General features: G+C 40.4%; 1 protein-coding gene across 13 annotated transcripts in view; it reads right to left on the bottom strand.

The window, feature by feature from the left end:
* The window catches only part of LOC139468474 (collagen alpha-1(XXIII) chain-like), a 144,409-nt gene that overhangs the window by 34,417 nt on the left and 97,830 nt on the right, over nucleotides 1–12,162 (bottom strand). For 11 of the 13 annotated variants that reach the window (XM_071250446.1, XM_071250456.1, XM_071250445.1 and 8 more), the window contains 4 exons: nucleotides 5,390–5,515; nucleotides 4,320–4,391; nucleotides 2,441–2,530; nucleotides 166–210 (listed from right to left, as the gene is read on the bottom strand). In XM_071250446.1, coding sequence (XP_071106547.1) covers nucleotides 166–210; nucleotides 2,441–2,530; nucleotides 4,320–4,391; nucleotides 5,390–5,515 — 333 coding nt within the window. Of the gene's footprint in view, nucleotides 1–165; nucleotides 211–2,440; nucleotides 2,531–4,319; nucleotides 4,392–5,389; nucleotides 5,516–8,588; nucleotides 8,661–12,162 lie in introns of all 13 variants that reach the window. The other 2 variants (XM_071250457.1, XM_071250451.1) reach the window with 2 other exon arrangements.

The following is a 12,162-nucleotide window of genomic DNA, read 5'->3' as shown; positions in this document are numbered from 1 at the left end:
GATGTCTGTCAGGGGCCACCATCAGAGGTGGGTAAATGTAACAAGACTATTTCTTCCCCATTGGAAATAAAACATTTACTTGATAGATGGTAGTCTAATGTCACATTAACTCATACAAAGTCAGAGGTCACAGCATCATAAACAACACAAACTGCATGAACTTACCCCTTCACCGCTGCCAACAACGCCTTCAACCATTCCTGGTTCGCCCTAGGCCAGACAATATATCCGTTATAACATGGTGGCAAATATGGGTTATGTCTACTGACAGTTCCTTAACACCAGAATTATACTAACTGTGTCACTAATATATCTTTGTCTGATAGTTCACACTGTATCATCTGTATCCATTGACAAGGAAGGCGTACTTATGGAAACAATGGTAACAAAGTCTCTGACAACCAATACAAACGTGGAAAGCAATTAACTAGTATTATTTCATCCTTCCTCAAAGAGACCCTTTAAGACAGAATTATGTCCTTCCTGACTAGAGTGTTGTATCTACTAGCGGTGTATCTCTCAGTGTATCACCAGGATAATAATCAATATATGTACCAGTGTATCACCAGTATGATAATCAATATATGTACCAGTGTATCACCAGGATAATGATCAATATTTGTACCAGCGTATCACCAGGATAATATTCAAAATATGTACCAGTGTATCACCAGTATGATAATCAATATATGTACCAGTGTATCACCAGGATAATATTCAATATATGTGTGTACCAGTGTATCACCAGTATGATAATCAATATATGTACCAGTGTATCACCAGTATGATAATCAATATATGTACCAGTGTGTCACCAGTATAATATTGATCAATATATCAACTCAAGTGCAAGAATGATACCAATACAATATCAAATATAGCATCTAACATAAGCTACCAGTGTATCACCAGTATAGGACCAATATGCCTATGATTATGACACCAATAACCCACACAACAGAACCACAGAGACACATGCTGCATACTGCCAATACTTGTAGGTTTCCCTCCCCAAGTTCAACCAGTATCTGAGTCAAGTCATGCATGAAATCAATCTTTATGAAGAAGAAAGAAGAACATCCATGCTTGTCATTTTCCCAGCTATTTTCGCCTCTTGCTGATCCCACTACCTGATAATGTCATCATCGATGAAGTGCATAGCAACGGTTGGAGTTATACATGTAAAGAATTAGATTTTAACCTTGGGTCACCAGTACAAACATTGACATGCCTGTTTGTTCTACAGATCCTGAGTATAAGGCTAACTTATCACCATACTGTTAATGATGTCAGTGCATGTGGGCGCCAGTTATTGGTAAAGGGTAAAACTTCCCAAATGTGTCCAGTGTTACTGCCCCCTGCCAAATGACCCTTCCACCACCCCTAACCCCCCACCTCCAGTATATTCACCCTGATACATGTATATTAGTGAAATGGTCCTTCCACCACCCCCAGCCACTCCCCCCCCCTCCCCCGTGTATATTCACCCTGATATATTGGTCAAATGACCCTTCCACTACCTTTAACCCCCCAACTCCAGTATATTCACCCTGATACATGTATATTGGTGAAATGATGCTTCCACCACCCCCAGCCCCTCACCCCCCCCGGTATATTCACCCTGACATATTGGTCAAATGACCCTTCCACCCCCCACCCCCAGTATATTCACCCTGATATATTGGTGAAATGACCCTTGTCCCCCCCAACCCCAGCCACTCACCCCCGGTATATTCACCCTGATATAATTTCTCCAAAGCTGCTGCATTTGTCATTGTGTCACATACTTCCCCGAGATATTAGAATCATGTGCCCATGTAGGCGCAGTAGCTGGGAAAACAACACTGTCCCGGAAGGGAGCTACGATCTTACCCGTGTCCTTGGTGGTGGCATGGCATGTTAAAAACATATTAAATTAAAGTATTTCAAAGCATACACACATGTTTATATATGAGCACTTACTTCTAATGACCCCATGCTTCATGCAGGTTAGTTTTACCCTTACAACTCATCGCCGCACCGAGCAATGTCTCGACTGATTGGCTAGGATTAACAGCAAAACTAGACAGCCTTTTAATTGTCAAAGGCTCTGTGCAGAACAATCGATGGCAAGTACCTTTTCTACCATGTAAGCAACTTTGGTTATGGTTTCAAAAATGAACAGCAAGTGATATCATTAACTCCATGCAATGTAATCATTTTTAATGTTCTCGCACACTTAACTAATTAAATAACTGAATTTACACCCCGCAAATCTGGAATTTTCCTTACATTTTTTTCCTCACTTTGTATCATCTGAATTTACTAAATCCATGCAAATTTATATGTTATGTTTGTTATTGTTTGCCTTTACTATCCCTATGTCCAGTATTCACTGTAAACTTTGCCCCACGTCGGGTGTCATGCAGACAGCCATGCTAGATACAGTGATGTAACTTACAGGTGGGCCAGGCAGGCCAGGTGGTCCGATCATCCCAGGTAAACCGTTAGGTCCCTCCTCACCAGGGTCCCCCTTGAGTCCCGGCTCCCCCTACACCAGTCAGACAAACAGGTCAGTGCCAGCTCAGCGCCATCACGGTACTACACCGTTACAGTGTTACAGGAGATGTTACAGTGTAACACTGTGTCAGTGTGTCATAACAATGTAACACTTGGTTATCTAACACTGTTGCAATCCTCCAGTAAGCAATGTAGGAAAGTAGCAATGTAGCAGCACTGTAGGGGTATGGATTATAGGAGACTCCAGTGATCAAGGGAGATAATCTTCCAGTATTTGCAAGTCACCAGCATTTCTACAATGGTTCACTGTATAGTAAACAATGGAAATTTGGAATAACATTTTTTTCATTTTATGCTGCAAGATGTGACAAGTCTTAATTCGAATAATCTGTTTTTTCAACCATTCATGTCAATCCTCTCAATCATAAACATCCACAAACAAGGAAACCATCTTGTCTTGATTATGAGTCTTCCAAGAAACACAACAAACTATGCCTTAGCGATACAACAAGGAAGTGGTTAATATATCCAGTTATCTCCATCTGCAATGATTATAAGTACAATGTATATGTGTCTGATTACTATTGGTCAAGTATACAGTAAACAGAGTTATGCCCCTTGACATCTGGGTGCATCTCCATCTGTATCCTATTGATCACATGATGTGATGCTGTCCACGCCTTATGGATACGAATGTAACAACTCTAAAAGAAAGCAGACCTTCCAGGAATTGAGATTCAAGACATTATCAGGAGTAAAGACTCAAGGGTTCCAATGGAACCCCCATCTTTGACCTGTTTCCTCAATGTTGACTGAGGATTGAGTAGTTTTAAACTGTTTCAATAGCAATACTCCAGCAATTTCACACTGGGAGCACTGGAAATGGGTGAGATGCAATGTACTCATGTGTGGAATTGAAAACAGGCGTTCAGTTTGAAGAGTGAATACTTTAACCACTGAGCTACCTCACTATTTGCCAAGGAAGACATTGAGGATCTGCTTGACTGAATGTGAAAGAGTTGTGTCCCTTTGATAACTGGATCTGCTGGTCCTGTGTTTGATTCCAAAGATTCAGCTGATTAAGATCCTTGACCCCACAGCATTACATCAGTGATGTCTCCAACCTGCATCACTCAGGTGTTTCCTTCCACATCCCTCTGACACACCATGATATAACGGAAATACTGTCCAAATGGTGTTCTACCAAACTCACTCAGTTCTTAGTAGGTGCAGTGGGGTTTGGGGAAAATGTTATGAGGAAGTGAGAGTCTTACAATCTAATCATTCACAGTGACACACTGAGGGGTGGTATACTCTTTATAATAACCACTTACAACACACCTGTGACACACTGTGTGGTATAATCTCATATAACCACTTGCAACACTGTGACATAGCTAGGTATGACAGACAGAAGGGCTACAAGCTGCATCTATACTACGCTACACAAGTACTGTGGATGCATGCACATCAGCTTCTTCATACATGGCCGTATCTGAGACCTGACACTACAGTAGAATCACACGACTCATGGCATGACGTCATGTTCCTATGCCAATCACATGACAATAAACATTATATTTTGGGCAACAACCTAAAACCTAAAGATGAAGTAAAAGAAAAAATAATATATTGAGGTTTAAAGGTTTGATACAGAAAAAGATATTAATTGAATGTCTTGTTTGTATCAATTAACTTCTTTTTCAAAACTTAATTCATATACACACAGTATTGGACTTTTGGCCTCCTGCAGTACAAACAAATATCCATGGACACTGACGTGACAGGTTACAAGATTCAACATGACCGGGACAACTCACAGGTGGGCCAACGATTCCCTTTCCGCCATCGATTCCGTTCCGCCCCGGCATCCCAGCATCTCCTTTTACTCCCTGTTCCATGGACAATCAATGTTACTGCTCTGGTACATGAACAATCAACGTTACTGCTCAGAAGTGTTCAGGGACAATAAAAGCCACCAGGTTATTACTGGCTGAGGTCAGACCTCTTCATGGAGGTCACACTAGCCATGTTAATGGTTGATAAGATGAGAAGTGTTCATCATGGCCAGGAGCTGACTGAGACAATCTAGGATTCAACTAGAGACTGATGGACATTGAGAGAGGAGGAGCTTCATGCTGAAGGACTTCAGTTAAAGCAGTGCTTATTTCCAGTCATTCATGCTATCATTTTCACAAAAGTCACTATTCAGAATTAGGGCCTTTATAAAATTGGTTTCCTCATATTTAGTGCAAATCATCAATGGTGCCCGAAATGAAATATAAGAAACATTGGTTTTAGTCACTGAAAAATGAAAGAAAGATAAATCATTTCACATTTGGGAATTTTTGGTAATCCAAATACTTAAAGACTAATTACCAATCTTATTTAAAGACATTGCACAATCTTTCTGAAAGTGTCTTGATAATATTTTCGTGTTTTTTTCACATTGCAGGAACAGTTCCTACACATAAGATAGCTCCATTGTCCCTCTCTAACCTCCAGTAATCTACCACCAGCAGGCTACAGAACAAGAACCTGTCGTATATAGGACATGCTTCACTGGTTACTTACACACTTCATCAATATCTTCATGTACCTGGTACATCGTAGTCTACAAACTACTTGATCAGAGGTGAAGGAATTCATAGAAGACACAAGAATTGACACAAGTTGAACCGACAGAGAGCATGCAGAGGACATCAATGTGGTCGCCATGACAACATAGTTTGACACTGATTAGTGCAGTGCCTAAAACAGAGGAACAAGTAACCTAGGGGTTCTTGGTCTGACCCAATGGCAACTAAACAAAACAGTTGATACAGCAGAGTGGCGGATGGAGGAGAGGAGGTTGGACCAGCATCATGCAACACAATGTAACAATACCTACCTGTTGCCCTGGGAGACCGAATGAGCCCTTCTCACCCTGGGGGCCAAGGTCACCCGGTGGCCCCTGGGGGCCGGGGAAGCCAAACCTTCCCAGCATGCCCTTCTCCCCTCGATGTCCCCTCCTGCCCTGGAGGAGCAACACACACACAACACATCAACAATGAGGTGACCACCATAGCAGGGCGACAGTGCATAGTCGGAAGATAGGGAAAAAAAGCTTGTTGGCAGCAAGTGTTATTCATTTTACACTGTTATCATTATCGTACATGATTGCTATTGTTATCTTTCTATTCTGTTCTCAGATCAACTTCAGTTACTTTATAGTTCCAGTACAATAAGTTTTTGACTGATAAAATGGAATGTTTGTAAAACTTGCGTGAATCAATACGGTTCTACCATGCAAGAACACCAACATTCTCTAAATTAGCCTTGTCTTCAGTGAGTATTTACATGGACTATCAGTGCTATATGAGTTACTACTTCACCATCCTGCAGACACCAGTCATGCTGATTCATGTCCCCATGCTGTTATATAATTTATACAACATGTCTGCTGTGGTATACATACTCAGCACTGTTAGTACTTGCACCAACGGCCTAGATGTACTGGCACCAATGGTCTAATATAAAAACCACCAACTGTCTAGATGTCCTGGCACCAATGGCCTGGATGTACGCTACCAATGGTCTAAATGTCCTGGCACCAATGGTCTAGATGTCCTGGCACCAATGGCCTGAATGAATGACACCAATGGTCTAAATGTACTGGCACCAATGGCCTAATTGTATTGGCACCAATGGTCTGGATGTACGCCACCAATGGTCTAAATGTCCTGGCACCAATGGCCTGGATGTACGCCACCAATGGTCTAAATGTACTGGCACCAATGGCCTGGATGAATGACACCAATGGTCTAAATGTACTGGCACCAATGATCTAGATGTCCTGGCACCAATGGTCTAGTTGTAAAAGCACCAATGGTCTAGTATGTACTGGCACCAATGGTCTAGTATGTACTGGCACCAATGGTTTAGTATGTACTGGCATCAATGATCTAGATGTACTGGCACTAATGGTCTAGATATACTGGCACCAATGGTCTAGTATGTACTAGCTACAATTGTCTAGATATATCGGCACTAGCAGCCTAGGCAAACTGGCACCAATGATCTAGTTGTAATGGCACCAATGATCTAGTTGTAATGGCACCAATGATCTAGATGTCAGGGCACCAATGGCCTACATGTCCTGGAACCAATGGTCTAAATGTACTGGCACCTATGGTCTAGCTGTAATGGCACCAATGATCTAGATGTCCTGGCACCAATGGTTTAAATGTACTGGCACCAATGGTCTATTTGTAATAGCACCAATGATCTAGATGTCCTGGCTCCAATGGTCTCAATGTACTGGAACCAATGGTCTAGTTGTAATGGCACCAATGGTAATGTGATGATGCATTTACTATCAGCTGCAGGAGCTAGCCTAGAATATAATGATCCACATCACACGTCTAACAGCCTATCTATCAACATCATCAACTTCATTCCTTGTTAGTAACAAGACATTGTACCTGGTAAGTTACCCAGATCATGCTGATTAAAGACAGACATATCGTACAACCCATATACCAGGGTAGGTGCATAGCCCACTGTATGACCTAACAGTGATTAATGTGTTTATGTCACAAAGAATGCAGATGAAGATACGAGGCGTATACACCAGCAGGGATGGAGATGGAGAATAAGATTACAGTTGAGGAAGGGAACTCTCATAAAACAGAGATCTAAAAGTAGCTGGGTAAAGATCCTTCTCAAATAGACTTATATATATTTGTTTATTATTTGGTAAATACTATCAATACTGCTAGTCAATAATTAATTTTCTACAATCTATATTGTAATCTGCCTCAATACATCCATGATGGTGGCTATTATGGAGTGTTTTATCCCAGCTCCCATCAGTGACCATCAGCATCAATGGAATACTGGACCAGTGCATCACAACAAACAGTTTTAAGCAGGAGTCTGCTCAATGAATAGCTGCACTGACATCACTATTCTCAATAATGATTTAAGAAGTGACTGGATTAGGACTCCTTTCTATCAATATCGATACTCTGTAACCATAGATACTTCATGGCAATGTTTATACTTTCTTATTACATGGCTATCAGCAGAAGGGATATTCTACAGCAGTATGAATGATGTATAGAGATATAGATGCTTTTTTGGCAATCTGTTTACTTTCTAGCAATCTCTTAAGTGGAGTGTATTGTTTATAGCCACGGCTACTTTAGAGCTGTGACAAACAGTGTTTTATATATACATAAAAGTGATCTGTTTACATAATAGCAATATGAATATTTAATAAAGATCTGGAACTTTGATGTTATATGGATATTAACCTACAGAGACATAGATACTTTATGGAGATATGGGTACACAATAACAATATTGCTTATATCTGATAGTGATATGGATACTTTATGGAGATATGGGTACACAATAACAATATTGCTTATATCTGATAGTGATATGGATACTTCATGGAGATATGGGTACACACTAACAATATTGCTTATATCTAATAGTGATATGGATACTTCATGGAGATATGGGTACACACTAACAATATTGCTTATATCTAATAGTGATATGGATACTTCATGGAGATATGGGTACACACTAACAATATTGCTTATATCTAATAGTGATATGGATACTTCATGGAGATACGGGTACACACTAACAATATTGCTTATATCTAATAGTGATATGGATACTTCATGGAGATATGGATACACACTAACAATATTGCTTATATCTAATAGTGATATGGATACTTCACAGAGATATGGGTACACACCAGCAATATTGCTTACATCTGATAGTGATACGGTAGATGTAACGTTATATGGATATTAACAGTCTACATCAATATCAATACTTATAGAGATATGAAGCTTAATAGCAATATGACTAATATGTGATATTGATACTTTGAAGTGGGATAACCTACAGCGATACTTTGAGCCTGGAGCAGTATGTGAGCTACCGTGTTGCATCATGCTGACACTACGAAGACACACACAGTTTGTAGACGAAGAGGCGCACCTCCGAGATGGATGACATGCAACTGAAGAGAGAAGTGAGGCATGCACACCTACACGACACGTGCAGACAGAGGTGGTATTTACCCGTTTCCCCCGCTTTCCCCTATCCCCTTTTGCCCCAAGGGGGCCTGGGGCGCCTGGAAGACCGATCTGACCCTATGGAGAGAACACACATCATCAACCACTTCACTTTAACACAAACTACTGTCAACACCTCAGTGGTAAACTTGTCTCAAACATGCAGGCAGTCCTCCTGGTAGTATTCACTAAAAGGGCAATATCGATGATACAATGAGGAACTGCTGAGTTGGTTCGTCATAAAGACCCTGCAATAGGGAGGATGATGAGACATAGCGTCTCCTTACAGAGCATGTCTATGTAGCTGGTGGTGGCATCCATGGAGATGATGACGTTGCTGCACCTGTCTGAAAGATACAGAACCATGCACGGCCATACAACATTAGTACACAAATACACAGGCAAACCTTAGGCAAATTTAGAGCTGAACTTTAACAACCATTATCTGCATTCTGTTATGAGAAAAAGTAGGCTTAAAATAATTAAATTTACATAAATAATTACATAAACATTTTTACATTGTGAATGATATACTGGACATGTTACCATGGTTACGTAAGAATACATAAGTTATCAGATTACAGTGTGTATAGTAATTAAGGTACAGACATTCTGGTCGTGGTAATAATTTGTTAATTATGAAAGTACAATCTGGTAGCAGGAATTAGAGTATGTACATTTGTTGGAACATGTCGTAATGGATGACTCGTACAGATGAGCAGAGAGAAGGGAATTATTTCATGGCATCACAGCTGAGACGAGGGACTCGCAAATCATCATCATCATCATCATCATCATCATCATCAGCAGCAACAGTGCAGCAGCAACAACTTCATCCCCATACTTAGTGTGATGCACAGCAAGGACACTTAATACAATATCAGCATCCATGAGTACAGTAAAAGATCTCGCCATGTAAAGGCAGAATACATCCCCAAGACCACAAAGTGACAGAGTGGACAGCTAAAACAGCTTCACCAACAAATGAGTGATGTTATGACATCATTTGTGATGTAATGTCTATAGAATGTATACCTGTCCTGTGAGTCTGTGAAATAATTCCCCTCTCTGTTATATCAGCTTCTACAGTGTTAAATCTTCCACCATAGCGATGTTCCAGCTGCATGTCTGAGCGGACATGGCAGCTAACGTTTAGCCAGTACATGGAGGCAGGGTGTGAGGACGCTAGTCGGTAGCACCTGAAATAAACTGTGACACTGCCTTGGTCTCTACAAAGAAGGTGTTAGGTTATGGAGAAGTGGCAAGCTGGCAAGCTAATGGCCACACTTTTTAAATGTTGGGTTTATAGCTTTGACCAAAATGATGCAAACAAAATATCTTTGATGGATTAGAAAAATACATTGATACAACTAACTTTAAACGTTTAATACAATAACAATTTTGAAAAAAATATTTTTTTAAAGTTTAATTTTTAAGATATTTATGAAATACATTGAGTGCAGTCTCTGACCATACAAAGCTTTCTCAGGAGTAAACATGGTAAAACCAGTTTTCAGATAAAGTGACCCAAACAGCTTCATGCTCTATATATAAATTAAACATAAAATAAATATACTGAAATACACAAATTAATTTTTTTTTTTACCACAGTTAATTGGTGAGCTAAAGTATGTAAACCATCAAATACAAAAGGTGTGTCCCTAGTCACTGCTAAAAATTAACGCCTGCCTGTAGGCCCGAGGCAGGTTGATCTTGTGTTGGGCCTGTACTCTCAGATTGGTATTGTCCTCATGGCCTGCTGTAAATTTATGAGTTGATTTATTTGTCACAATCAAGACTGGGCCCAGGGTACCATTGCAGAAATGATCCAAGTCCTACAACTCCCACGCTCTGACACTCTTACAACATTTGTATCACTAATGTAGCTTTTGTTTATTTTGGTCAACACAACACAGTGCACATGTCATTCAACACAGCACAGTGCACATGTCATTCAACACAACACAGTCATGTTTCATTCAACACAACACAGTCATGTGTCATTCAACACAACACAGTGCATGTGTCATTCAACACAACACAGACATGTCATTCAACACAACAGTCATGTGTCATTCAACACAACACAGTGCATGTGTCATTCAACACAACAGTCATGTGTCATTCAACACAACACAGTGCATGTGTCATTCAACACAACACAGACATGTGTCATTCAACACAACAGTCATGTTTCATTCAACACAACACAGACATGTGTCATTCAACACAACACAGTGCATGTGTCATTCAACACAACAGTCATGTGTCATTCAACACAACACAGTGCATGTGTCATTCAACACAACAGTCATGTGTCATTCAACACAACAGTCATGTGTCATTCAACACAACAGTCATGTGTCATTCAACACAACACAGTGCATGTGTCATTTAACACAACAGTCATGTGTCATTCAACACAACAGTCATGTGTCATTCAACACAACAGTCATGTGTCATTCAACACAACACAGACATATGTCATTCAACACAACACCAATCTCATCAAAATCAGACCTCAGTTCTCGCTACCGCTAAACAAATATCTGAGGACATCCCATTAGTTGTGACGTCAGAACGACCTTTCATCCAACCAATCAGAGCATCGCCTACCAGATTATGAAAGTGACAATCGGAATGTGATTTCTAATCATTCAACCTCGAAAACTTTAACTCCGAACAATAGTTACGGGTTTAACAACTGAGTTCATACAATCTAGACCATCTTTTAGCCATCCCAGAATGTTCTTTTGTTCAGGTATTAAATTTGTAATCGAGAATTTGTCAAAATATGTTTCGAAGCATTGTCACCAATTTGAAATTAGTTCCATAAAGCACGAGAAAGCTGCCTTCTGATTGGTCATTCCATTGGTCAGTCAAAGTTTGCGCAAGGTCAGTCTGACGTGGCCCGTAATGGGATGTCCTCAGATCTTTGTTTAGCTGTAGCGAGAACTAAGATCTGATTTTAATGAGATTGACACAACACAGTCATGTGTCATTCAACACCAGACAGTTACACCATGATGAACCTAAATTCAGGATTTAGGAAATATTTCAAAAACCATTCTGCAATCGACTCGGCTGATGCACGGGCATTCTCCCACTGTATCACAGAGCCAATCATGAGAACCTAGTAAATAAGTGCTTCGTCAACTTCATGAATCCTTTAGTACAGATGCACGAGTCACTGCTTATTTTGGGGTAAGCAATGTTAGCTCATGGTTTATCTTTTCACATAAAATGGAGTATATGAAAACATGAGTTTGGCCGTCAACCAATTGATAAACTTGCGCAGTGTACACGAAACAACGCTCACATCACATCAAGAAGCTGACGTCCAAGGCCTTGTTACTGTAGGTACAAGAGCAGAGAACCTTGGAAGCGATTATTTGGCCATATATGGAGGCCTAGGATGACAGTGTTACCGATCCCTCACCCGTAACTGCAGCAAATGTTAGGTTACATAACTCTACTCAGCTAATCTACATGAGGGTACCTCTTTGTCGGCTAAGTGGCGGGGTTTGCGATTACGTTTGCTTTTCTTTTTTTCTTTCAATGGAGATAACTTCGAGCTGCC

This window comes from Haliotis cracherodii, unplaced genomic scaffold (genome assembly GCF_022045235.1).
Source record: "Haliotis cracherodii isolate W230 unplaced genomic scaffold, xgHalCrac1.p SCAF_2, whole genome shotgun sequence".
Classification (NCBI taxonomy): domain Eukaryota; kingdom Metazoa; phylum Mollusca; class Gastropoda; order Lepetellida; family Haliotidae; genus Haliotis; species Haliotis cracherodii.
The sequence above is the reverse complement of the archived record's forward strand: the minus strand, read 5'-3'. Positions and strand labels throughout refer to the sequence as shown.